Source organism: Mesoplodon bidens (assembly GCF_964165515.1).
Source record: "Mesoplodon bidens genome assembly, chromosome: 12".
Taxonomy (NCBI): Eukaryota; Metazoa; Chordata; class Mammalia; order Artiodactyla; family Ziphiidae; genus Mesoplodon; species Mesoplodon bidens.
The window spans coordinates 44,245,458-44,273,367 of NC_138168.1; the positions used below are offsets into that span (position 1 = coordinate 44,245,458).

General features: G+C 38.8%; 2 protein-coding genes across 2 annotated transcripts in view; one reads left to right on the plus strand and one right to left on the minus strand.

Annotated features, from left to right (window-relative positions):
- The window catches only part of LOC308625885 (uncharacterized protein), a gene marked incomplete at its 3' end in the record, with an annotated part of 150,517 nt that extends 145,143 nt beyond the window's left edge, over positions 1-5,374 (plus strand). The window contains 2 exon segments of the mRNA XM_081250488.1: positions 2,066-2,197; positions 5,124-5,374. Coding sequence (XP_081106614.1) covers positions 2,066-2,197; positions 5,124-5,374 — 383 coding nt within the window.
- Positions 5,375-13,411: 8,037 nt separating this feature from the next.
- On the minus strand, positions 13,412-27,859 carry CD164 (CD164 molecule). The gene is made up of 6 exons (XM_081250924.1): positions 27,548-27,859; positions 24,587-24,670; positions 23,085-23,156; positions 21,582-21,617; positions 17,557-17,613; positions 13,412-15,903 (listed from the first exon to the last, which is right to left on the minus strand). The coding sequence occupies exons 1-6, from the start codon at positions 27,729-27,731 to the stop codon at positions 15,737-15,739; spliced, it is 600 nt and encodes a 199-aa protein (XP_081107050.1). The 5' UTR covers positions 27,732-27,859; the 3' UTR covers positions 13,412-15,736.
- Positions 27,860-27,910: the final 51 nt, after the last annotated feature.

A 27,910-nucleotide genomic window follows, 5' to 3' on the forward strand; every position in this document is an offset into this window, starting at 1 on the left:
CAGCATTTATTATTTGTAGACATTTTGATGGTGGCCATTCTGACTGGTGTGAGGTGATACCTCGTAGTTTTGATTTGCATTTTTCTAATAATTAGCCATGTTGAGTATCTTTTCATGTGCCTGCTGGCCATCTGTACGTCGTCTTTGGAGAAATATCTATTTAAGCCTTCTGCCCATTTTTTGATTGGGTTGGTTTTTTGTTATTGAGTTGTGTGAGCTGTTTGTACATTTTGGAAATTAAGCCCTTGTCAATCGCATCGTTTGCAAATATTTTCTCCCAGTCCGTAGGTTGTCTTTTTGTTTATTTATTTATTTATTTATTTTTGCGGTACGCGGGCCTCTCACTGTTGTGGCCTCTCCCATTGCGGAGCACAGGCTCCGGACGCCCAGGCTCAGCGGCCATGGCTCACGGGCCCAGCCGCTCCGCAGCATGTGGGATCCTCCCGGACCGGGGCACGAACCCGTGTCCCCTGCATCGGCAGGTGGACTCTCAACCACCGTGCCACCAAGGAAGCCCTGTCTTTTTGTTTTGTTTATGGTTTCCTTTGCTGTGCAAAAGGTTAAAGTTTGATTAGGTCCCATTTGTTTATTTTTGCTTTTATTTCTATTGTCTTGGGAGTCTGACCTAAGAAAACATTGCTACAATTTATGTCAGAGAATGTTCGGCTATGTTCTCTTCTAGGAGTTTTATGGTGTCATGTCTTATATTTAAGTCTTTAAGCCATTTTGAGTTTATTTTTGTGTATGGTGTGAGGGAGTGTTCTAATAACTTCATTGATTTACATGTAGCCGCCCAGCTCTCCCACCACTTGCTGAAAAGACTGTCTTTTCTCCATTGTATATTCTTGCCTCCTTTGTCAAAGATTAATTGATCATAGATGTGTGGGTTTATTTCTGGGCTCTCTATTCCGTTCCATTGATCCATATGGGTGCGACCAAGGTTTGAACTATTTATTGAGGACTGATTTCTCTCTGCATCTCTGGGCCCTGAGCAGGCTGAGAGCAGACGGGAAGTGGAGCCCCTTGGGAAGCAAGATGGCTGCCACCCCTGTAGCTTCCATCCTCTGTTCAAGCTTACATGGCAGGAGTGGGGTGTGGGGAAGGGACAGTTAAAAACAATCGAGCTCTGACTAGGCTGACTCAGGTCATGTGACCAATTTTGAACAAATCACTGAAGCCAGAGACTGAGATGTCTGGTAGGCTTAGGCCCAGCTCACATGTTCTCCCCTGGAGCCAAGGGTAGGGTCAGCTCACTCTCTCCTCCTCTTCACAGCAGCTGTTTTATCTTATTTTATTTCATTTATTTTTAATTGAAGTATAGTTGATTTTAGATTCAGGTGTACAACATAGTGATTCAATATGTTTATAGATTATATTCTATTTAAAGTTATTATAATGCAGCAACTATTTTAAATCTTCCTGGTCTCTTCAGACTTTCAGACACTGTCCTCCTCCCCATCAGATGGGAACTCCCTCTACTTCTTGTCCCCAGCCTACCTACATCTATACTCAGCTGCTTCTCCTTCCCTCCTGTTAAAATGGAAAAGGTGCCCCCTTTCTTCCTTGGGACAATTGCTGTGAACAGCATCCCATGGGCTTCTGTCTTCTCAGAGGCCTTGAGCTAATCTTTATCTGCTTCCTCTCTACACACTCATATTTCCCACACATCTATCCTTCTGATCTTATAACCAACAATGACTTGTTGAGCATGTATATGCCATCATCATAAAATCCACCATAAAATAAAATTAACATCTGGCCAGTTGAGCCAGAAATCTGAGAGCTATTCTTCCTCACCCTGTAAATCTAATTAATTACCAAGTCCTATTAATGTGAGTATCTCAGTCTGTCCACTTCTACCCACAGGTCCAAGTAACCCATCATCTCTTTCTCTTTCACTTGGTTATGGACCCTCAGACAAAAGACTCCATCCAGGTTTTGACATCTTCACTCAGAACTGATGAAGCTGGATCAGAGGCCCATTTTAAGCTCTAAAATTTTATGAATTAAATCTAGGCCTGTACGTTGTAACCAGAGATACAATTTAACATTTTTCACATTATAGGCCTTATATCCCAGGCTCACTACGCCCTAAGTTCTGCTTCCACATCATCCAGATACAGCCAGCAACACCTTTTAAAGACTCATCTCATGGGCAGTAAAATAACAAGAAGGATTCAAAGGCCAAAGACTGTAAGTAATGATAAATTTGATTATGTATATGAAACAATGAAAAATATAAATATGAAATTATGGATTTAGGGTCACTTTAAACTTATATTAAAAATTGTGTATCAGGACCTTATCTCAGTGGTTGGGTCTTAGAAAATAAAATTCTGGATTTCTCACAAAGGGAATTTGTCCATGAATTGTTGCTGAATCAGTGTGTTTATGTGGGAAGGAGGGTCTAGGGCTTCCTACTCTGCCATCTTGATGACATCACTCCTCAGTAATAAAATTCTGATGTTGAAACAATTAAGTCCAAAAGCACTCACTCAATTACAATTCAGTAAATGGGTATGAAAGTCAGTACCAACACCTTGCCGTGTTCTGTCTCTGAATTTTTTTTTATTATCTACAATAATTAACTAGCAGCATCAGCGCCTTTATCTGAGTTCCTTGGCAGAGCAGAAATTAAGAATTTCAGAAGTCATCTTAAAACATGTGAGAAATCTACCCTCCAAAGAAATTCTTGGAATGCAGATTAGTTTGAAGTATAGCACATATTTGAAGAATTTTTTTTTTTTAGTATTTCAGCTCTTAGCTTATGTAAAACACTATTTGCATCCTCTTCCACTGCCTTCTCTGTACAACTTTAATAAGTATTACACTCTTTGCTCCACTGTTTTTCAGAATCCCCTCCAGAGGTTTATATATCTAATCAACACATTTAACAATTCCTCCCCTCTTACCTTGAGAAAAATTAAGAGGAAAAAATATAATCATTCATCAGAGAAAATATGCCATCCCAAGGCCTCTTTTGAAACTGATGGTCTAGTTAGTGGACCAAAAGTTTGTTGTAGTATTTCTAGACACAGTTAAGGGGAGACACACAGAGAGGGAAGAAGCAGGTCAGGAACATACCCAATTGAGATTCTTGACCAAGTAGGGCCACATTATCAATACCCACCTTTTGCTTGACCCACCAATCTCTGTGCAGTCATCTTTCAGCAAAAGGTGAAGTTCTACTATATGTCTATTTGTTTCTGCAAAGCCCTTTCCAAAAGGAAGCAACATTCTGTTGATTTGTATGGGACCACAAGGGCTTTTAAGATTCACTCCATCCCCATTTCACTCCCCAAAGCAAATGTTCCTGCAGTGGGGCAGGTTGCTGATCACAACTCTTATGGTTGCGAAAACTGCTAAGCAGCTAACTACATTAGTGGACATCCACTAGGTTTTAGAGATTTAGAAGGGTGATGGTCTAAGACTAATTGTTGGCCACATTACCCTACTAAATAAACTCTAATAAAGGAAGTGTCTTGTGGGCCCATTGGCTTGCGTACAGTATAGAGACCCCAAGCAAAAAGGCTGAGGTCCAGGAAAGCCACAGAATTAGTTGGGGCCTCTTCAAATCTATCTAGGGTCTGACTTCTTAAATAAGGCCTATGAGACAAGTCAGATAAATACAGATTGAGAGGAGTTTATACATGGCTGAGATATAAGAACACCAATGATTTTCTTTTAAAAAGTAGCACTGCACTAACACAAATGATAAAACATTAAAGAATTTATTGATTACTCCAAATATGGGATATCTTTCCTTCCTTAGCTGGAAATGGCTTTCCATTGATGGATTCATTCCTGACCAGTTCCCTTTATAACAAGAGGCAAAATATGTACAAGAAGGCACACTAAATGGCCTAACCCAGACTGAACCAATGACCTTGATCTCATTAATAACAGTGACTTGTAATGATGCTATAACAAGAATTATTCATCATCTTATTTAAAGGCTCCAGTATCTACTTAATATTTATATTGCAGGTACCTATTAAACACAAAAAAAGAATTGACCATGTCTGTCTTCCTACCCAATGTGGCAGAAAATGTTCAACTTTCAGGTTTTCAAGTTAAAATGGCTCCATCCAGAATCCCATTCAGACCTGACTGGTAATCATATATCCTTTTTCCAAGTTTTATTTCTATGAGCATTTGAATGAATAAAAATGATTCTAAATTCCATTAAGCCTTTTATCTAAATTTTACTATCTGTATTGTGAAGATAGCATGGAAGGACTGAGATGACTACATGTTGTCCCAGATGAAGTAGGGTTTGGCCCTAAATTTTAAAACATAAGAGTTGATTTGCATTTCTACAACCTAGGCCTTGCCTCTGGTCAACGAGCAGCCTCTTAATATGGGTTCTAGAGTTACTGATTAGGTGAGAGAGCCAGGAGAGAGGGCATTGCTACCAGACAGTATTTACTAACAAGTGAAAAACCAGGACAGAGATTAATCCAAAGAAACTTCAAAGCACTTATTTCTATTTGTTTCACTTAAGAACACCATTCTCTATTAACAGTCTTTTTATTCCTCCTATAAATGGCAAGACACTCTTCAGACTTTTGTAAAGTCTTAATCCAAGTCTTTTTGTTCAGACAGGAAAATTTATCTTCGGTAAAGGAATAAATAAATAGATGAATGGAACAGAAGAGACCAGAGAAACATATTTACATACATAACTTTATATATGATATATGTAGCTTTTCAAATTAAGGAAAAGGTTGGGTGTATTTGAATTAAATTAAATCATCACCTTACACTATACACAATGAGTGCCAAATGGATTAAATATCTACATGCACACACACATGCACACACACAGACATACAAACTTATTTCTGAAATAGGACATAAAAAACAAAAGGAAGACTGATGACTTTGACATCAAAACTAAAAATTCAACATGATATGACCAGGTATGATACCACTTAACGATTTATGACCTCTCAGCTCCTAATTCATCCTTCACTGTCTTCTATGAAATAATGAATCTGGACCCTGTAAACATTTCTTCTTTGCCACCTGGCAAGATGTTAAGCTTTGTCAGGAGAGGGTGCTGGAGGGACCCTGGAGAAGGAAGAAGGGTTTCGCTTCCAGGTTCTGGGGTCCTCCTCTAGGCAGCCTCCTGCAGTATGCATGGCTTCTGCAGCACCAGGTTCCTGTAGCACATGCAGCTTCTGCAATGCCCAACTCCAGTGGTGCATGCAGTTCCCTGGTGGAGTGCCACTGGCATGGCACCTCCTATGAAGGGGCTTCTCCTGCCCCAGCACCCCTTTGGATGCTTCACAGCCTCAGTGAACTTCTCTGCCATTCAGCCTTGGCCACACCCTCTCCCATGAGGTCTCTGGATGTCAGCCCAGGAGGGTAGTGGTGGCTCCCTGTATCTGATATTCCTATATATATATATATATATATATATATTTTTTTTTTTTTTTTTTTTTTTTTTTTTTGCAGTACGTTGTGGCCTCTCCCGTTGCGGAGCACAGGCTCCGGACGTGCAGGCTCAGCGGCCATGGCTCACGGGCCTAGCCGCTCCGCGGCATGTGGGATCTTCCCGGACCGGGGCACAAACCCATGTCCCCTGCATCGGCAGGTGGACTCTCAACCATTGCGTCACCAGGGAAGCCCTCCTATATTCTTTAGAGCTCTCTTTATTGCTTACCAGCCAATCCTCCCATTACTTCAATCCCTTGTTAAATAATTCTTTATATTAAACTTTCCCCGTTTGATTTCCATGTGTTTTCTGTCACCTAAATGGCCCACGACCAATATAGAACTGATACCAGTAACGGAGTGGTCCTAGGAGACAGACCCACAAAGATGGGGTTTGGGGACTTGTTTGGTTACATCCTTGGGCTTGAACACAATGCCAAGCTCCTTGCTAAGGGGAAATGGAAGGCTGCGTGTAATCCTTTGCATGCAGTGGAATGACAGTTAACCGAGCTACCACCTCTTGTAGACTGTGATGAAGTACCTGCTGAAGCACTACCTTGGGAACCTAAAGTGCTCCTACATTGACTCTCATGGCAGTAATGATGACCATAAAGACTGTGGTGTGGGATGGAGTTTTTTTAATGCACTTCAGCACTTAGGGAAGAAAATGACAAGCTCAGGTCCTTTAATTCCTAGCTCAAATCATGGCCCTGAGAACCAGAGAGCTTCGATAGTAGCCTTTTTAAATCTCTTATTTCTTGTAGTTAGGAGGATACTACTACTAAAAGTCAAGCACAAGTTTTAATTGTGCAGAATGCTAAATTACAAAGATAGTTGAATTTACAATCTTGTTGTTTCTCATTGCTGTTGAAATGGGCTCTCTCATTTCAGTGGTGATGATGCATTTCCAGAGTAGCAGAAGCCAACTGCCAAGACAAGGTGGGACATCTATCAGAAAGGGCAGCAGGGACATATGAGTAGTCAAAATGCCTTGGCACACAGAGATCTTTGGTGGTTGATGCATCTACATGAATGAAATCCTATGGGCAGCCAACTATTGATAGAATATTGCTTGATCTACACAGGAAAAACTCTGGTAGCCAAAACCTGACTTGAATAGGCACAATGAAGAGTTACAGCCTCTCATCCAGATTCCAGACCTAAGTCAATTCACAGACCAGGGCCCCTTAACTACAGGATAGATCCCCTTGAAGGTACATACCATAAATCTTCCTCCATTTTCCTAGGTATCTATAATTATTTGCTAGAGTGACTGTTCATGAGAGGGAAAAAAAAAATCTAGACCATTTGGCATTTACTAGGCACTATCTCTAAATTAATTCTACCTCAACTAATTCTAATTCCTGGGAGCCCAGAACACCACTGTGGCTCACCAGTCAAAATGAAGGCTTACAGTGAGGTGATAGAAGCTTAGCTCCGGTCCAAATTACAGTAGACCCACTTGGTCCAGTGTGGTTACTTCCCTACTTCCTGAATGTATATAATTGGACTAGACATAATTAGCAACTGAAAGGGTTCCAATATTATTCTCTGGCCCATTAGTTAAAGGCTCATTATTGTAGGAAGGGGTAATGAAAAGCCCCTGGAACTTCCCCTTTCTATCAAGAAACTAGAAGCAATAACTCTGGGGAAATTGCAGAGATTAATGCCATCATCAAAGACTTGAAAGTGAGGGTGGTGATACTTTAACATCACCACTTAACACACCACTTTGGCCTGTGCAAAAAACAGATGGATCTTAGAAAATGACTAGGGACTATCACGTTCACAGCTTAACCAGGTGGTGATGCCAATTGCAGCTGCTATCCCAGATGCAGTATCTTTACTGGGGCAAATGAGTATGCCCTTGGCACTTGTTATGCTGTTATAATGCCTTTATAATGCTCCATATCAAATTGCAAGGAACACAAGAGGCAGTTTGCTTTTACCTGGAAGGGCCACAGTATACCTTCAAATTCTTGCCTCAAGACTTCATCAGTTCTCCTGCTCTGTCATGATATAGTTCATAGAGACCTAGAGCATCATGATATTCCACAAACATCACACTGATCCACTACATTGACAAAATTATGCTGATTGGATACGATGAGCAGGAAGTAGTAAGTACTTAGGTGCCTTAGTAAGACTCGTAAGAACTAGAGGGTGAAAGATAAATCCTACAAAACTTAACTGCAACAAAGTTTCTTGGGGCTTAGAGCATGATGAACCCCCAAGATTAAAGACATATTGCTTCATCTCACAGTATGTTACCATGAAAAAAGAGGTATGATGCTAAGTAGGCCTTTTTGGATTTTAAAGGCAAACATATATTTGAGTGTGCTACTTCAACCAACCTAGAGTCACCCGTAAGACTACCAATTTTGAGTAGGAAATCACTCACGAAGGCCCTGTTGTGAATTTGAGGTAAAGTATAAGCTGCTCTGCCATTTAGGTCATATGATCCAACAGAGCCAATGATACTAAGTGTCCAGGCATATAGGGACACAGCATGGAGCTTCTGTCAAGCACCAGTAGGAGAATCACAGGGCAGACCCCTAGGATTTTGGAGCAAATCTTTGCCCTCTTCTGAAGGTAACTATTCTCCTTTTGCACCTCGGTACAGACTGAATGTCTAACCAAGGGAGATTAGGTGATTATGTAGCCTGAGCTTCCCATCATGATTTGGGTGTTGTAGGACCCACTTAGCCATAAACGTGAGCATGCACAGCAGCAATCTATCATCAATGGAAATGGTATACAATAGACTTAGCTTGCTTGAGCTGGTCTGCAAGATAAAAACAGTGACCTTAAACACGTGGCTCAGACTCAATATCAACTCCCATTGCCTCTTCTCTCTCAATCTATACCTCTGACCTGAGGTGCTCTAACAACTAGCTGGCCAAAAAAGAAAATAAAAACAAAATCAAGCCTGCTTTATAGATAGGTCTGCATATTGTTGGTTCCACCCAAAAGTGGACATCTGCGGCACCAGGGGTGGACCTGAAGGACAATGGTGAAATAAAATCCTCCCTGTGAGCAGAAGTCTGAGAATATATTTGGTTGTCTACTATGTCTGAATGAGAAATGACCACAGCTACAGATCGATACTGATTCATGGGCTGATGGTTCGGTTATCCAAGGACTAGGAGGAAACAGGATTGAAAGTCTGGTGATAAGGAAGTCTGGGAAGAGGTATGTGGATGGACCTGGGAATGGTCACACACTGTGAAGATATTTGTGTCCCATGTCAATGTCCAGTAAAGGTCATCCACAGCAGAGGAGGCTCTTATTAATCCAGTGGACAAAACATAATGTACTCCGTGGGTGTCAGTCAACCTCATTCCCCAGCTACCCCAGTGCTCGCTCACTGTGCCCATGAACAATATAGCATTGGTAGCATGGCCAGAGGCTTTGAATGGGCTCAACAACATAGATGTCCCCTTCCTAAGGCTGGCATGCACTACTGACAAGTGCCTAATCTGTCAAGAGCTGAGACCGATACTAAGGCCACAGTACGGCACCAATCCCATGGGTGATAGTCATCCACCTGGTGGCAGTTTGATTTGGACCCCTTCTATCATAGATGGGGCAGAGATTCAACTTCACTAAAATAGACATGGATTCTGGACATGGATTGCCTTCCTGTCCATAATGCTTCTTTCATCATTACCATCTGACCCATGTCATGTACTCACAGAATGCCTTACCCACCATCATGGCGTTTCCTATAGCATTTCTTCTAACCAAGGAAACAATTTCACAATAAAGGAAATGCTGCAGTGAGCTCATGAAATTAACATACCCCAACACCCAGAAGTGGCTGGTCTAATTGAAAGGTGGAACAGCTCACTGAGTATTCGTGTGTAACAGTTGGGAGACACCACCCTGCAAGGATGGAATTCTGTCTTAAAGGTAGCATCTGGCTTGAGATGGAGTATATGGGTCCAAGATCAAGGGGTGGCAAAGGCAGTGGCTCCTCTCACGATTATACGTCTCATCCCAGCAACCTCGAACTGTGCTGGTTTGGAGGTGTTTCCAAGGGATGCTTCAACTAGGGACACAACAATGGGCCTACGGATCTAAGATGAGACTGCCGCTTGGCCAGGATTCTTTTGCCGCTAAACCAATAGGCAGCAAAAGGTCTTACTACGCTGGCTGGAATGATCAATTCTGATTACCAAAGGGAGGTTGTATTGCTGGTACATAATTGAGGCAAGGACTGTATCTGGAACACGGGATTCTCTGGGTACCTGAGAAACAGAAAAGGTTAATGAAAAACGACAGTGACCAAAACAGGTAGGACAATTAGAGGATTCAGAACCTTTAGTAATGAATATTTGGGTCACTCCACCAGGTGAAGAACGCTGACCGAGGTTCTGACAAAGGGCAAAAGAAATATCGAATATATAGTGGAAGTTCATATATTTAGAAACAAGAGCTTTGAATCTACCCCTTGTTGCCTGCTCCATCATTATGGTGAAAATGGAGCTGGGCCATATGAATACTTTTTTGCTAGGTGGCATGTTTTGTCAGTAGAAGGTACTGGAGGGATTCCTCTTCCTGGTTCTGGGTAGACTCTTAACAGTGCCCAGCTCTAGCAGTGCATATAGCTTAGCAGTACAGTGTCACCTTACCCTGCACCCCGTTGGATGACTTCACAGACTGCCACTGGTGTAGTATCTCCTCATGGATAGCTTCCCTGGCACCATTGCCAAGGGATTTACAGCTGTCACAAGCTTCATCCCAAGAGCCACGGCTGTATCTTGATTTCTGGGATTCAGCCACAAGGAACATAGATAGTGGCTATTCCCTAGATTTGCTATTTTCTGTATTCTTTAGAGTTCTCTTTACTGCTTTGCAGATTTTTATTTCTTAAAATATTACAGATAATATGCCCCATCACTCCAATCTACTCCTATAGTTAATACTTTTCTGTCAAATCTTCCTGTTCATATTATGTGGCTTCTGTCTCCTGCTGAAACAGACACCAAAATCAAAGACTTGAGAATAGTGATTGAAGAAAGTCCACTGACCATGGGTTAGCACCCAGCAAGCATATTTTAAGATTAAAAAATCTAAAAAATGTTAAGACGATAGAAAAACAGGCAATTCACAGAGGAAGTACAAATTAATTATAGTAACCAAATAAATCATTCTACTTACCGGACTATTAAAATTTAACTTTGCCAGTATCAAGTGGTAAGGATACAGAAAACATTCTGATATCTGCTGGTGGGGACTGGAAGGCAATCTCAGTGTGTTAAAATTTTTAAAGTGGAAACCCTGTGACGTAGCTGTCCACTTCTCCATGTTTACTCTAGAGAAATATTCATACATAAACAAGGTGACAGGTACAAAGATACTCTTTAGAAAACAGTAAAAACTACAAATTACAAACAACCTAATTGTGCTTCAATAGGTAGGTACTTACAATATTCACACTACATATACCAACAGAGAATTTAAGAATTTGGTATAGCTAATGAGTGGAAAAAAGTTGCAGGATAATGTTAAAATAAAAATCCACAGCATATATTTTTTTAAGGGTACATTTAGTTACGTGTATATAAGTTGCTGAGGGGAAGAGTTTTAACACCAAACCAATTCTAGTAATTACCTCTGGAAAGTGGAGGAGGGCAAGGAAGGGGAAGGGGCTAGGGATGGTCAAAGCAGACTTCACCTGTAATAGTTCAAGAAAAAAAAATATGTATTTATTACTTAAATAATTAAAAATTAAGACTAAAGTCCTATCTTGAACTTTTTCTTCTGGCCAAGATGAAATAAGAGACTGGATATACCCTGAAACAAATGAAAAACTAGACAAAACACATTAAACAGTGGTTTTCAATGCATTGGACTTTGCAAAGGATAGTGATCCCTGATGGAAAGAAAACCACCAACCCAGATTACTGCCTTGAATTTCTAAGCCATGACGCAGGAAGGAAACAACCAGGCAGAGCTCAGTGGACTTCCTGAGTTGAGATGGAGCTGAAAGTTAAGGGAGACGAAGGGAGATGGAGTTCCCAGGGCAGAGGACCAGGGAGGAGAGAACTACACAAAGTGGAACTCCAGAGATTTGCAGAGGGCAACCCTCCCCTCAAGTATTCAGCAATGTATTGTTCAGCACATATACATGAGGAAACTACCCAAGGCTGGGGAAAGGTTTAGAGGAAACAGTACCTGGAATGCACACAAGTCTAGGAATAGAGGCTGTTTCCACTAGCCCAGACCAGAAAGCCTCTTAATCCAGGGGGCACTACGTACACAGAACTGGGGAACAATTAGCCCTAGAACAAATGCTCTGGTCTCATCTAACAAAGCTTAAAAGCAAGACCTGAAAGGATCCAACTGTTTCCAAGTTGGATCCAACTGTTTTCATAGTTTTCAACTATGTCACAGAACAAATATAACCGGCATCCAACAAGTTAAAATTTATGTCTGGCATGCAATAAAAAATTACCAAGCCTACAAAGAAGTAGGAAAATATGACCCATAATGAGGGGGAAAAAAAAAGTCAATGAACAGAAACTGACCCAGATGTTAAAAACTGTTACATGTTCAAAAAGATGGAACATGTAGAAACATGAAAAACACCCAAATTGAACTTTTAAAAGTGACAACACCTGAAATGAAAAACACACTGGGTAAGATTACCAACAGATTAGACATAGCAGAAGTTGTTAGTGAACTTGAAGATGGTAATAATCTGACATGAAACAGAAAAAGATTTTTTAAAAACCTCAACAGTGCATGGGTAAACTGTAAGTCACCTTCTAGCAGCCTCTGTGTAATTAAGAGTCCCCAACACAAAGAATGGAAAGGACAGAAAAAGATACCTGACGAAATAGCTGCAAGTTTTCCAAATGTGATGAAGAACCATAGACCCAAGAAACTCAACAAACTTCAACCACAAGAAACAAAGAAAACTACAGCATAGCACATCACAATCAAAATGCTCAAAATGAGTGATAAGGAGAAAAATCTTTAAGAAGAGGGAAAAAAAACCATGTACTGAGGAACAAAAGATAAAGATGAGATTTCTCATAGGACACGATGCATGTGAGAAGATGTTAGATCAACATCATTAAAGGGCTAAAAGCAAAAATGTCAACCTAGAATTCTATATCCAATGAAAACGTCTTTCAAAAACTAAAGCAGACACACAAAAACTGCAAGAATTCATCAACAATACCTGTACCATCAAAACTAGAAATGTTCAAGGTTAAAGGACATCCTTTAGGCAGAAGGTAGATACCACCAGCAACAGGTTATCTACACAAATTAAGGAAGAGCACAGGGATGGTAACTACATGGGGAAATACACAGGACTTTTCATTATCATTTAAAAAAAAAAAAAACCCTATTGTGAACACCATTCTTATCAAAATAACAATTTGTCTCTAGCAATGTTTTGGGGAGCCTTTAAGCCACTCTTCTGGGTTTTAAGGCTGATAGGTGAGTATTTATTTTCTTCTTAGTCCAAGTTCTGTGATTTAATATAGAATATAATGTTGCCCCAAACATGGGCCTAAAGAACCAGATTTCACATACCAACATGTGGCTTTGTCCTAGATATTTATACCAAAGACTCTGAACAGAAACCCAATTTTACTTTATATGCAATCTGAATAAGGCAGAAAGTCACAAACAAGCTTTCAGATATCTAACAGATGTTATTCTCATAAATACTTGCTTAACTAGCACATAAGTAGATGATTTCTAATGATTTGAGGAAGATCAACTTGCATGTCAATCCCACAGGCATACCAAGTCCTCCCTCCAACTATCATTTCTAAGGCTCTGTTCTCCACTGATGAATACATCCCTTAGTTACTATCTATCTGCTAGTCTTCAGGAGCAATGAAAAACTGAGACAAGCCATCCCCCAACAGACTAAGCTAAACTCACTAGCATTAAACTTCATAATCAAAATATAAAAACATACTTTAGTTAATAAAAAAGAGCAGATTAATCCAACAAACATGTAGATTTATTTAAAATCAGTTTGGTACATGATACAGATTGGTTTTGCAGTTTTTAATGAACTGAAATAGAAACTTCTAAATACAGCAGTGTCTGTGCAACAAATATCTGTAAGGTAAAATAAGGGATTTTAATAGAACTACAATCTGCATGAACAAATCAGATGAAAAATCTGAAAAGGTTTCTATATACCTTCTGGATTAAAAAGAACCCAAAAATTATTAATGGCCCAAGATACTAAACTGCTAAACGAAGAGGGGAAAAGCCTGTGAGTTCTGTTGTAAGAGCTCTTTTTGTAAAATCTAATTCCATATTATGATTGTTAGAGCAGTATTCAAAATTACAGAAGATGAGAGGCTTCATCAGCTATATTTTCACAAAAGTAGCTATAGTGTTAACATTAATGTGTGGCAAGGTATTCCTATCTAGGTAAATGACAATTATACCATTGTAGCTAATTTTTACCACTTTGGGAGAATGGAAATTCTGTATATTTTCAACTGAATCTTGTATCTTAAAGCACTCACTAAAAACTAATAGCCATGGCACCATAATAAAATTTTTTGTGAGGTACCTAAAATATTACTACTGAGGGAAACAAAAATGTGAGGTAAGCCTACCTTTCCCCAAAAACATTTGAAGCCAGAGATTTTAAACAATTAAGGCACTTGAAAACATTAGGTGTATGTACCAATGTGCAAGTAAAACAAACTTTAGCTGTACCAGCAAGAAGAAACAGTAAATCTTCATTTTAAGAACCTTTAATTATCTAAATGTAAGGAATTTTGGCTTATGAAATGGACCAAAGCAACTTGTCATTTCTTACTATAAAATATTGAAAACCAAGTGCTAAACACAGCCACTATAGGCTAAAGAAACTAAAACAAAAAACCTTAACGACCTAGAAAAGCAAAAGCTCATTTTAAACTGATATAAGCCTCTGAACTAATCCAATGTGTCAAAGGAAGGGAAGAAGTATCCCTCTAAACCTGAAAAAACTAGTGCTTCATAAGGAAGCTAAAGAAATAAAAGTATGCATGCTTATACTATAGCAATTGAAACCGAGAAGAAGAAAGGATGGAAAAGGAGAAAAAAAGTACAACCTGTTTATCCAGGGCAATCATCATTAAAAATCTACAGTAATCTGATCAACTAAAATTTTTTTCTGAAATTACCCTGCTCACGTTTGCTGTCTCAAAACTTAAAATGATCGTCTCATTTGAAGAGTTAATAAATGACTCTAAAACAACTTCTTTCTTTCTTGCCTTACAGAAGTTACTTTTCCAGAAAGCTTCGTGGAAATCCTTTTAAGGTACAACAGTGTTAGGATAATTTTTTGAAGTACAAAGGAAAATATAATTAAATCAACTTTATCTCTATACTTTCTAACAGCCATAAGCAAAATGTTGGGAGATTCAATAGATGAAGGCTTTTGACTTTGTATAACATCCTTTAAGCTACTCAGGCTTGAAATAAAAGTAGGTAAGTTTTCAATTAAATACTAACAGTATGGTATCTAAAAGCAGGTTTACTACTGCTCACATCAACAGTTACATCCTCAGACCAACCTTTCCCTTCATTAATGTGAAAGAACAAATCACCAACATTTTAAGTTACAGTCTACCTTTCAGTCTGTCTTTTAAGGCACTGTTCTTTCTCAACGATATAAGGTGCTTTACAAGTATGAACAATAACCTGCTACACTTTAATGTTTTGTATCCTTTCCATTCATTTCTTTAAATCTGGAATGTAATTCTCTGTGTGGCATCTTTTTTCTAATGTAGAAAAAATAACTTACCAAGCACAAAATTTTACTCTAAGGATATTAAATTTATAAATTTATTCCACTTTTGCAATGATAGCCCAAAATCCACCTGATAGATGCTCATTTGGCACATTCTTCTCAATTCTGGTCACTAAACTACATCCTGAGCTAGGATGAAAAAATGCAGCTTTCAGGCTTTAAAATGACTACATTTAAATTGCCAAAAGAGTCATGAGGTTGTCTGCGCAGGACAATGTTTTCCATCACTTACAGAGTTACATTTGGCATGTCAAGAAGAGAGAACATAATCCCACAGCAGCAGCCATTTAAAATAAAAGAAGACAGCCACAAGGATTCATGCAGAATATTTTACATATTCCCGTTGAGCAAATAGATTTCACTGATTTTTCTTCAAGGGCGATGCTCCTATATGCATCCTTGAAAAATTAAAGATCCTAGAATAGCGTCTTCCATGTGGGACGTCTTGAAAGATAATATTTTGGTTTCAGTGAGTTACACACCAGTCCTTGTTAAATTTAGCAGGTCTGTTTACAGAGTGTGGTAGTTTCGTTCTTTAGATTTGCAGAATTTATAGAGAAAGAAAATTACAGCCTGCACACCCAAGACAAGGACAATTCCTCCAATGAAACTGGCTGCATCAAACGTAGACTTCCGCTCAGGATGTGAAGTCGGAGTTAAAGTGGTATTAGTTGTACCTGTTAAATGAGATGAAAGAAATAACACTTAATAAGTCTGATTCTCTATGATAATTTCAAGACTCACCTGAGCTTCTTTTTTGCCATGTGTTAAATTCTATAAAGTATCTCCTCTTGTGTCAACTCTTTACAGCTTCCTAATTGAGGAAGACGACCATTTATCAATCCAGTTCTTCATTCTATCCAGCAACATCAAACGGTCAATGCTGCTATATAATTTCAAATATGAAAATGACAAAAATAATTCTCCTGGCACATTATGCCCTGGGAACATGTCAAACACTTTTAAAACTTGGTTTCTTCAGACTACATATTTTAGTTAATTGCTAGAGTAAATATTAATATTTGTGTTTAAAATTTATACAACTTTTGCATTTTACCAAATATATAAGGTAAATATAAATTTGATTAGTTTTTCAAATTACAAAAATAATCTTAATAATCTACAATTATAATCTTATAAATCTGCAATTTGTAATTCTAACAAGCAGAACTCACTATTAAAGACATTTAAATTTTACTCTGCAAATATTATAATGAAAAAGTATTACCAAAGGAAATAAAGAACAAAAATTTAAATTCCTGTTCAGGCAGTAAAATGTTTCAAAAAGAAACAAAACAAAAATTCCTTTTCAGAGACTAAAATGTTTCAAGTGGAGCACCATCCACTTTAACAAAAAGCAATTTCTTTCTTTTTTTAAAATTTTTGGCTGTGCCACGCGGCACACAGGATCTTAGTTCCCTGACCAGGGATCCAACCCACGCCCCCTGCAGTGGAAGCTTGGACTCAACCACTGGACCACCAGGGAAGTCCCAACAATTTTATATTTAAAATAAATTTTATTTTCTTAACTGGAATAGCAAATAAACACTGGTTCCTGTGGCTGTATAAGTTGGCCAGCTTTAAAATTAATTACAACAATTCTGTATTTCTTCTTGTGAAGACAGAATGGCTTCGCTGCAATTTAGAGAAAGGTAGCACAAGAATGAAACCAAAAGGATCAAAAAAACCATAAAATATTCATGAGAATCAAAACAGTATTATAAATATGGCTGGAGGGAAGGGTTCCTAACCTGTGTACCTACAATGCCCTGTGGCATAACCTAAATGTGATTTAGTTAATAACATGTCAACTCACTAACTAATAAAAAGTTAATTTTCACACACACTATCAAAGGTTATAAAGGAATATAAGAAATGGTAAGAAATATGAATGAGGTGCACATTTGGTGGTGATCTTGGTTTTTTAGACCCTTCACAGCAAAAAGGATGGCTATATTACCTTCACTCAAATTGCCATGGTCTAATACAGCACACAACGAATCCCTAACAATAATCAGTATTTAATTTTTAAGTTCTAAGAAATTAGATTTCACCTACAGGTTGTACTAAAAGGGTTTTGGAAAACCATTACCATTTAATTCTAACATGTCATGCCAAATGTGATTACACTTTAAAAATCCAGAAGAGGACTCTCAGCAAACCTATCATTATTGCTTTAACAGCATACCATCTTGGTCCTCCAAATACAAGAGATGAATTTCAGTTCATAACTATTCATGAATAAAACTGGACAGTGATAGCAGAAATAGTAAAAGGCAACACAGCACACACATCCTACCTCACTGTTAGTTTAAAAAAACCTCAATTACCTGATGTAGTAGCTGTGGTGGAAGCTGTAGAAGGGGAAGGCGGAGTTGTGGTTTTAGCTGGAATGTAAACAAAATGTATTAAAAATTTAAATTTCTCAATTATCTAGCATCTTTTAGAAACACTACTACCACTTCAACATGCTTTCAGATTTTTTAGAGAACAAAGGCCAAATCTCAGTTAATGGTTCACTAACATATCTATGCATCCAAAATATTAGCTTTGAAGTGTATTTTAAAACATTAAGCAATCAAAAAATTCTATCTATGTTAACATCTATGTACATATCTAAGTATAAAAATTTATGTCTACACCTGGATAAAGTTGCAAAAAGACACACAGAAGGGCAAGAATTAGTATTTAGGTGAGGGAACTACAAGTTCTTTCCCAATAATCTTGATTCCAAGACAATAACTATTAACTTAATACGTCATGGTAAGAAACAAATACAAGATCAAGATTTGCTTATCTTCTTCATTTCAAGGGCTTGGCAAACTTTTCTTAATGAGGCAGACAGTAAATATTTTAGACTTTGTGCACTGTGTAATGCACCAGCAGTCAAAGACAACAAGCAAATGAATGGACATGGCTGTGTTCCCAAAAATTTTATGTAGAAGAACAGGTGCCCTGGGGCCATAATTCCCCATCTAAATGATGTTAAGAGCCCAAGGGTAAGCTCTCGTCTACCATACTGCATGAGTGTCTCTAAAGAAATGCACTCATGGGAAGAATCAGTTTGAACGTAAAAACATTTTAGGAACTAAAGCACTATACTAAGACTTCTGATAGTATCGATACTACTAATAGGTATTAGTAAACGCTATGATATGTTCACACACATTTATTTGTACCCCTTTCTAACTGTAAGCACCACGGTCCAGCTCTTGGTTGGACAGTTAGGTCATCTTTCATTTCTGCATGCTATGAACATCTTACAGGGCAATATTTGATCTCATCACTGATAGGACTGATTCTTATACAGAATTCCTAGATTAGACAGTATGGTTATTTTAAGACTCATAATCCCTTCAAAGTTTTTGTTGCTTATACATTCTGTGAAACAAAAAATACACTTCATAAACATATATCAAATTCTTTTCAATCTTAAAATACTAATTTTGTCTGACAACATTAGGGGAAAAAATTTGCAAATTTGCTATTTGTTTCTCACTACCACTCTCTGAACATGGTAAAAAAAAAAAAAATATATATATATATATATTTTTTTTATTTTGAAATCTGCACTGGTTTAAGTCTCTGAAGCACTAGAAGCCCACTACATAATCAATGAAGGCAGAGCTATGAGGTTTAATTTTTGGGTATTTGTAGAAGTTGCCCTCACTTTTAAAAAAATAATTCATTTTTTGAAATAGGCAAAACATCTACATATTTTCACTTTTAACCAAAGTATTACACTGGTAAAATTTTCAAAATCAGGCACTACTTAGGGAATACCTTGTTGACCTACCCTATGTTCCTTTCATTTAAAAAAATAATTCATAGGTTATAAAAGCTGCTACTGGTGATAGAAAATTTAGAAAATACAGTAGAAGCATTTAAGTGATTCTATCATTCTGAGAAACATGTTACTTCCTGCTAGACATTTTTCTAGACATGTATACAACAAAAAAATAAAATTGTACTGGAACTACTTAACACAGTTTGTTTTCTACTTAATATATTTTCCACTGTATTTCTAATATAATTTAGTCATTCTACTGTAAGATATTATGTTACCTATAAATATTTTTATGTTTATAATACTTATTATTATTTGTACTGGTGGAAGACTATATAATTAACCCCCCTGAGAGCCTATCTACATAAATCAGATTCTCCTTGCATTGTTTCTTTAACAGTTCCTTTATTTCTCACTTACTCTCTTCAGCAGCTGACATGGAAAGAGACCATATAAAGGCTGCTCTTCAACCACTAATTACCACTCAACTGATGCATTTTCTGCAAGCAAGCCCTGACTTCCTTCCACTTCACAGAACCAAAGAGAGAAAACAAAAGACACTCAAGGAGATCACAGGAGAACCCAGTGTGGAGCAAGTAGAACTACATCAAGATTCATAAGGAAGAAACGAAAAGCAACCCACAATAGTTTTGGGGAAACTATTTCCTCTTCTGCCCCTCTCTGTTCATATCCTACCTTCTGGAAATCCATATTCTTTCAGTATCTCTGCTTTCATCAACTTTTAACACATCCTCCTTGTCAATGACTTCTGGTAGTTTTATGAGCACACCACTGTTTGCTCTCCAAAATACTTTCTGTAGAATTTGCAGATTTCCATGGAGTGACTACTCCCATTGTAGCCATTAATTCAAGCTGCCAACGTAGTATCACTGAGGGTACAGATGGGATGAGCTGTGCCAGCAGAAGCCGGTACAAGCTAGCTCAACACTGCCAAAGTCTTTGAAAATGAGCTCTTAGCCTTGTTATACCATTTGGCTACTTTTTCCTCTGAAAAACTACACTTAAAACACATACACACACAAACACAGGTTTTCTTAGGCACACGTCTGTGGGCTTACTGCTCTGCCCATCCCTACTCAGTTTCCTATCCAGTCCTCTTCCCACCTCTTAGACATTACTACTCCCAAGAGCTTGGTCCTCAAGCCCTGTTCTCTCTCAAAGTTGCTCCAGTGGACTCTACCACTGCCTACACTGGTTAACTTATCTATATGTGTAGCAAAGAGTTCTCCCATCACCTCAATCATCAAGTGCTTTCCTTTCTACTTCCTAAGCCAATTTGCATACATCTGCAACTCCACTATTAGTTCTCTAGAATTACTGCAACAGTGTATCTCATCTGTGTTCACTCTTGCCTCTTTCCAATCACCTCTCTACACAGTTAAAGTTATTTTATTAAAATGCAAATCTCATCATGCTTCAAACCCACCAGCAAAGTATACAATGGCACTTCCCAATCTGGCTCTTGACCTGTTGACTGTCCAGCTTAACTTGTTCTCGCCTTGTACTGGACACTCCAAATGCCAATTCCCTGACTTTATTATACTCTTTTACCTCTCCTTCATATGAGCTAACCAGCCTGCTCCACTTGGGAAGTTCCCCTCAGATTTTACCAGTGTAATTTCAAGACTCAGTCAACATCTCCAGGAAGCTGTCACCACATATTACTCAACACACACACCTTCCTACAAACCCCCCAACACACTGTGCTTCCCGACCTTTCATAGTTCCTACAATAGACAAAATACTATCTTACTTGTGTTCCTATATCCCTGTCTTCTAGCCTAGTACTTGTCCTGGAGAAGATGTTTTTAAATTATTTACTCTTACTATCAAATTGGTAAAGATTTTTACAAGGAGATATTATTTAATGCTGTTGAAGATGTGGTAAAAAACTTTCCAGTTGTTGATAGGAATGAAAAGCATATCTTTCTGGAAAGCAATCAATATTAAGAGTCTTAAGATAATCATATCCTCTGACACAGAATGCTGTTTGAATCAATCCTACCAGAGATGATAGCCAATACTTTCCTATAAGATATTCACTGCATGAAGAATGAAAGATGACCTAACCAACCAAGAGCAGATGGGTAAAGTGCATACAACAACGTGTGCAGTAAGAGGGAGAACAATTCAAACCTGCACGGGCATATCATCCAATTTCCTAATAAGTATATTCATTTAGATACACACAGAGCAAAGTCTGGAAGAACTGAAAACCTTTTGGTGTACCTATGGATGATGAGAATTAATTTCCTTTAGGCTTCTATATTTCCTTAGAGTTCCACAAAATGCACAAAAAACTGTTTGCAGACTCAACGTACAAAGCTATGGCAAATCTGCTCAAATTCAATGAACGTGAAACACTATAGTTATGCTTCACTGTCACAAATAGTACACATTAATGTAATTACTGTAGTCCAAGACTATGTCTACTCATTTTTAAAATCATACTAATGATTTTTAGATATTTAACTACTAAAGTTATTCATCAAAAAAAGCTTAAAAGCCTTCAAAGAAGGGGGAAAAGAGTCAAGTATCTTGTATTACCTGTCGAATTGGTTGGCAATGGTGTGGCAGTGGGCGCTATTTAAAAAAAACAAACAGACATGTAATTCAAAGCTGTCTAAGATATCACCATCTGTAACACTATTTCCCAACCTGCAGTCATCTGAGTACCACTCTTACAATGTTTTCATTTAAGTGCCACATATGGAGTGGATAGTTGCTCTGTCCCAATACTGGCCTTCCCTTCTTTAGAGATAGCACCAATTTTTAGTGACACCCTCCCATGCAAAGACATTTCTTAGCCTCCCCTGCAGCTAGGTAGCCATGTGCAACTGCTAGTAAGTATCTGTAAGGTAGAGGTCTTTTACTTCCCTTTCCTCTTCCTGTTGGCAGGAAAACCATTTTGATGGCTGGAACATAAGCATTCACCTTGGAGAATAAGGTCAAAGCCATTTCTGAGGAATGACACGGTAAAAACCTAGAAGGAGCCTGGGTTTCTAATGGTTGTAGAGATGCCTCTCTAGCCCTCTAGCTGCACTGAAACCCAGATTTCCTTTACACGAGAACCAAATTAATCTATCAATTAAACCATTTTAATTTGGGGTTTTATGTCCTTGATAGCCAAAACTAATTCTAACTGATACATAATCAAATGAGTAGAATTACTTATTTAGTTTTTCTTCAATGTATTTTAAAATTCTATACTTAATCTTACTTCTAAACAATATTATCATAAAATCACAGGTACACACACATTAAAATAAATATTAAAACTGTTTGTTCATTTACCACCTAAACCATATTATGGACTCTACATTGGGTATAACTGATCTCATACTAATGAAACTCTCAGTTACAAAGTTCAAGTTGGGATGGGGCGAGGGGAGAGGAATGGGGAAACCCCTACCAAAATTAAACAGTTACAGGTAGTCTTTCAAGGTTACTGACACACTCCAGAAAACTATTTTATTCTATTTATTATCTACACACCAAATTAGGAGTTTGACTTTCCAATTAATTTATAATCTTGTTAGAAAAATCAGTTTTCATCTAGGAATTTTTAAAAACTATTTCCTGGGCAGAGTAAAGGTTAAATAATCAGGTTTCCCAAACCAAAGTACAGAAAATGGAGGAATACAGAGAGGATTCATTTAACCACAGCACAAACTATGATCCAGACTGTGATAATCACCAGTACCATAATCAAGAAAGTGCCAGAACAAGGTTGTCCAGGCCTGTAAAATGCAAATAAAGAGAGGGTGTAAAATACAGTGAGTATCTGGTAGAGTTATAAAAAAAAAACATAGAGGAGGAGATATCTGTACCTACAGCACTCCACAGCATGTACCAGCAAATGACTAAATCAAGCTTCAGAACACTGTCCTTTCAGCAATCAATATGAATATACTATTCAGATCCAAGTTTGTAATGAGATTAGAATTATGGAAATGCTTTAAACCAAATATTGAAATAAGGCTTCCGGAGGCAATGCTCTTCCTTACCTCTTTGTGGCCACTTTTCCCAGACGCCAATGTGAATACTTACCAGTACAGAATTCCGTGCTGTTCACCACCTTGCAATCACTAACTGTTGAATTATCTGAACAGTAGCTTTTACCTGTTATTGGAAGGGGACGGGAAGAGCATCAATTATTCACATTATCTTTGACTTTGTTACTATGCTCCAGAGTTGCTTCCAAAAATCGAACTTAGGTATAAACTCTCTAGAAGTCCACAGATAAACAAAATACTTTGTTATTATCTTTTTCCCCTTGTTTTAGACATATTACACAGCATCTCTCCAAACATCCTTTTAAAATCCACATGAATATACTGAACAGATAAGTCAGAAACACGTATATCTCAGAACTGTGGTACTATACCAGGAAGGTTGCTAGAATCCACAAGAGGGCCGAGTCAGTAGGGAGAAGTCCTTAGAAACTAATAAAGGCTTAGTAAACATGGGAGGTGCCCCACAGCAGCAGTGGGATCTCTGTTCCAGATCTCTGCTTTAGTCTTCTACACTTTCTAAAACCACTTTCCTGGATGGGAAGACTTGTAACACCAGCAAGGGAAAGCCTTCCCCAACACATTCTACAGTAAGGCAGGCATTCAATCTCCAAAACTTGCCAACGCTGCCATACAAGAGAGGAGGGGCACACTCTTAAATTCCATTTTATCACCTAAAGAAAAGTGACCCTTATACAACAAAGAAGTTAATTTAATTCAAACTTAAGCTAATACCTTAATTTTAAAAGAGGCTTTTAAACTTTGTTACGTAGTGACATAATCTCCAGAACTCTTCAATTTTTCAATGAAGAATAAAAAGCTTAACATGTAGCTTTGGCTTTTTCTTTATATACATAAAAAAAAAAAACCTGAGAGATTGTTTTACTGGTAAGAAAAAAATGCAACCATCTTACCTTAAGAAAACAGAATAATTTATGCTGTAATCCGGTGGTTCTAACAAAAACCTTATTGGCATTTCAAACTACCTCCATCTAGCTCTTTATCCCTCAATCAAATTAAAGATAACTTTAAAACTTAACAATAGCACAAAAAAAGTCACTCTTTTCCCACCTCATTCTCCCATATCTAAGTATCCAACAATGCTTCATAAGGTCTCTTTATAGTTCATCTAGTAGGACATCTACAGAAGATAAATGCCTCAAACATTTTTCTGGGGAACAGTTTTCAGGGGAAAATCCCACAGCTTTCTTTCACAGCTAATTTCAGTGTACTAGTACACTTAACCTAACCACAAAGGTCTAAAATTTCTTTTCCCTTTTAAAGCTATCGAGCCTTAATTATCAAGTCTAAGAAATTAAAGGGGGGAGCACAGGAGACAACAAAAGATTTTAGGGAGAGTATTAAGCAGTTGGTTAAAGTTTAAAGGAAAAGTATTTGATTTGCAAAATAGATAGTGCACACCATCCCAAATGTTTTACATAAGTTTCAAGTGTTCAAGAATACCTTGCAGTATTTTTTAAATGTTAGAACAAAACAATACTTAACTCTCAAAATTAAAGCAATCCCAAAGTTTCTTACCTTTACATTCTATCCAAAAGCAGGTAGTGTTAGCAGCATTAGCATCAAAACAGGAAACACAGTTGTTGCGGCTTTCACAGATTTCTGGGGGTAGGAGTGGGGGTTAAAATACATACAATCAATTAATTGGTATCTTATTTTGAGTTTGTACTAGTTACCATTTTTAAACAACAGCAAGTACTACATACAGTACCAAGACTTACTAATTCAAGAAAATGGCAAAACTGTATAACCCATCCACAGATGAATGGATAAATATGTTATACACATACAAGGGAATACTATTCAGCCATTAAAAAAAAAGAAATCCTGTTATACACTACAACATGGATGAACCTTGAGGACATTATGCTAAGTGAAAATAGCCAGTCACAGAAGAACAAATACTGCATGATTCCACTTATATAAAGTATCTAAAATGGTCAAAGTCTGAAGCAGAAAGTAAAATGGTGGTTGCCAGGAGCTGGGAGAGGGGAAATGGAGGTTTGCTGTTCAATGAGTATAAAGCTTCAAGCAAGATGAAAAATTCTGGAGATCTTCTGTGCTTATAGTTAATACTGTACAGTACACTTAAAAATCTATTAAGAGGGTAGGTCTTACGTGTTTTTTTAAAACCACACACAGAAAAAAAAAACATTATAAAGTGGCTTACTAAAAAATTCCTATCATTATAAAAAACTTATGAAGCCAGAAGTCAACTCAAGAGAAAGTGGGGAAAAAAAAGCACAAGCTAGTGGGAACGCTCAATATTTCTTGGTACCTATCTAAACAACCCCTTTTTGCACAGCAACTATTTCAGACACTCAGAGTTTCTTGACTCTTCCTTAAAAAGAAAAATACTGGAAAAAAGGCTGTTACGAGGCCAACACTATACACAAGGAAATCACTGCCCCAAAACATCAGATGTGAACTGGAATTTTTAATAGTAATAAAGATTTATTACAAGTTGAACCCAAGCTCCGATGATGCCTATCCTGAAAAATCTGAGATCGGTAATTCATAAATGGTCCACTCTTTCCGGGGTTTTCCATGACGGGAGGATAAGAGACAACACATCTGGAGGGGGGCTACAGTCACATAATTTAACAAGTTAGCAAGGTCTTTGTCAATAATTTAAGCCAAACGGCTCTGAGACAGGACATCAAAGGCAGCTTACTACAATTCAAAGTCTGGACAAACGAATGGACTATAGAATTAGGCTCTATACATTTTCCTAGAAGCTAGATGCCTCCAAAAAACATTCTCATTTGCTTTCCCCGTGCCTAAAAAATAGTTCTGCACAAACACATTGCATTTCAATATTTATCAGAGATTGGGACATATACCGTACCCTTTGGGGAGTGGCAGGGAGTCACAAAGTAGAAATAAGTTCTTCAGAGATTTGTATACACATGAAAAATGCTAGTTGTTTAAAATCTTTTGTGCTTGATGATGAGTATTTGGGCAGCATAGTGTACGTCACTTACAATAAACTAAACTTGCTGCCCTTCAGGCTGCAGTTTATCCAACCACCACTTAACATAAAACACAAATCATATTCTCTGCACTCATTTCAATTACACAAATGCAATTAACATATTTCCAAGCCTCTCTTTAAACACACACACACCCCACCCACCCCACCCCCCCAAAAAAAATTCTAGGAGGAAACTACCAAATAAGCGGAAAACAAGACAAATTCTGCTCTATCATCTTAGAAACAGTGCGATTAGAATCTCCCGCATTGTACTGCAATTTCCTTTCTTCATTAAAAGATGTTTGAATTTTACCATTACATCTTTCTAAATCTAACGAATAACATTTTTACTATATATGTCATTAGACTCCTACAAAATACAAAAACTAGAGAAGATATTGTAAAACAACGTGATCGGCCTAAAAAAAGAAAAGGTAAAAATTCTTACACTTCAAGTCTTCGGTCTATATGCCAGTTACTCCTTACCCAATATTAACTAGGATAACCAATCACACTAGACTGCAAGTTTTAAATATCTAAGGAGGGTCTTCACCTTAATTTAAAATTTATCTTTCCTCCTCTCGCGCGTGTTGTCACGGCACTGACAATTTCTGCTGTAAGATTCAGTGTATGCCTCAACCAGTCTCCAAATCGACTGCAGAGCTTAACAAAAGGTCCTGATCTAGTTTTAGAAGAACGACAAACCTGGGTTCCAATCTCAGCCTCACAATCTACTAAACATACGGTTCTGGCGGAGTTACTTTATCTCCATCCACCTCCTAGGTTTCACCACTTATCTTCTAGTTTAGCCTAAAATACTAACAGATATATGCGAAGCACCGGGTACACGAATGGGTACTTTTTCTCCTTAGCACACAGCACGGAGTGCAAAATTTTAACTAATTAAATACTCAAGCCTCAAATATATCTCATACCTATCCGCAAAACCGATGTAATTAAATCCAAGCGACTTATTTTTTCAGACCTAGGGCTGAGACACCGGCGAGCGTTAGTCTGCAGCGTCTCTTTCCTTCTTCCGCCAACTTCGGGAGAAGCCTCCCTTCGAAAAGAAGACCTGGGTGGACAAACGACTAACCCCAGAGAAAGGGAGTTCGGTCTCATCGCCAACTTTGGAGGCGGTAGCCTCGCCCCATAATCAACCTCACTGCCGCCACCACGGAAGAAAGCCAAGTCCCCTCTTCGGAGCCTGAAGTGAGGCTGGAGATTACGAGGCACTTTTAAACAACACCTCCGGGCGGGCAGGACACTGTTGGGTCGGAAACAGCCCAACGGCCCCAAGCAAGGCTCAGCCGCCCCTTCCCCCCGGGGCGATCCCCAACCGCGGCCACCTCGGCCCGTCCCCGGCCGGACTCGGACGGGCCGCCATGTTGCCGGACCGCGGCCCGCCCCGGCCCCGCGCGCACCACCGGCAGGGAGAGCGGCTCGGCCGGGCGGGCGGGCCGGCGGGCGGCCGAGAGCAGAAAGCCCGTTGGGCCGGCGCCCACCTGGTGCTGGAGTGGTGACCGTCGAGAGGGTCGGCGCCGGCACCGGAGCTGTCGTGGTGGTGTTCGGTAGAACCGAGGGTGTAGTCATGTTCGGGGCCAGGGTGCTGGTGTCAGCCGCGATCATCACGCAGAGCGCGGCCAGGCAGCCAGCGGCCAAAAGCAGCGGGCGGAAGAGCCCCGACATCGCGTCCTCCGCGCTGGCCTTGGAGCAAAAGCTAGGACACCCAACGTTGCGCCCGTTCCTTCGTGCCCTGCGGCGCCGCCTCTCGGATCCCGCTCCCCCCGCGGGAGCGCGCAGGTGTCACGTGAGGGCGGCGTGCGGAGGCGGGGAGGCGGCGATACCAACTGGAATCCTACGGAAGG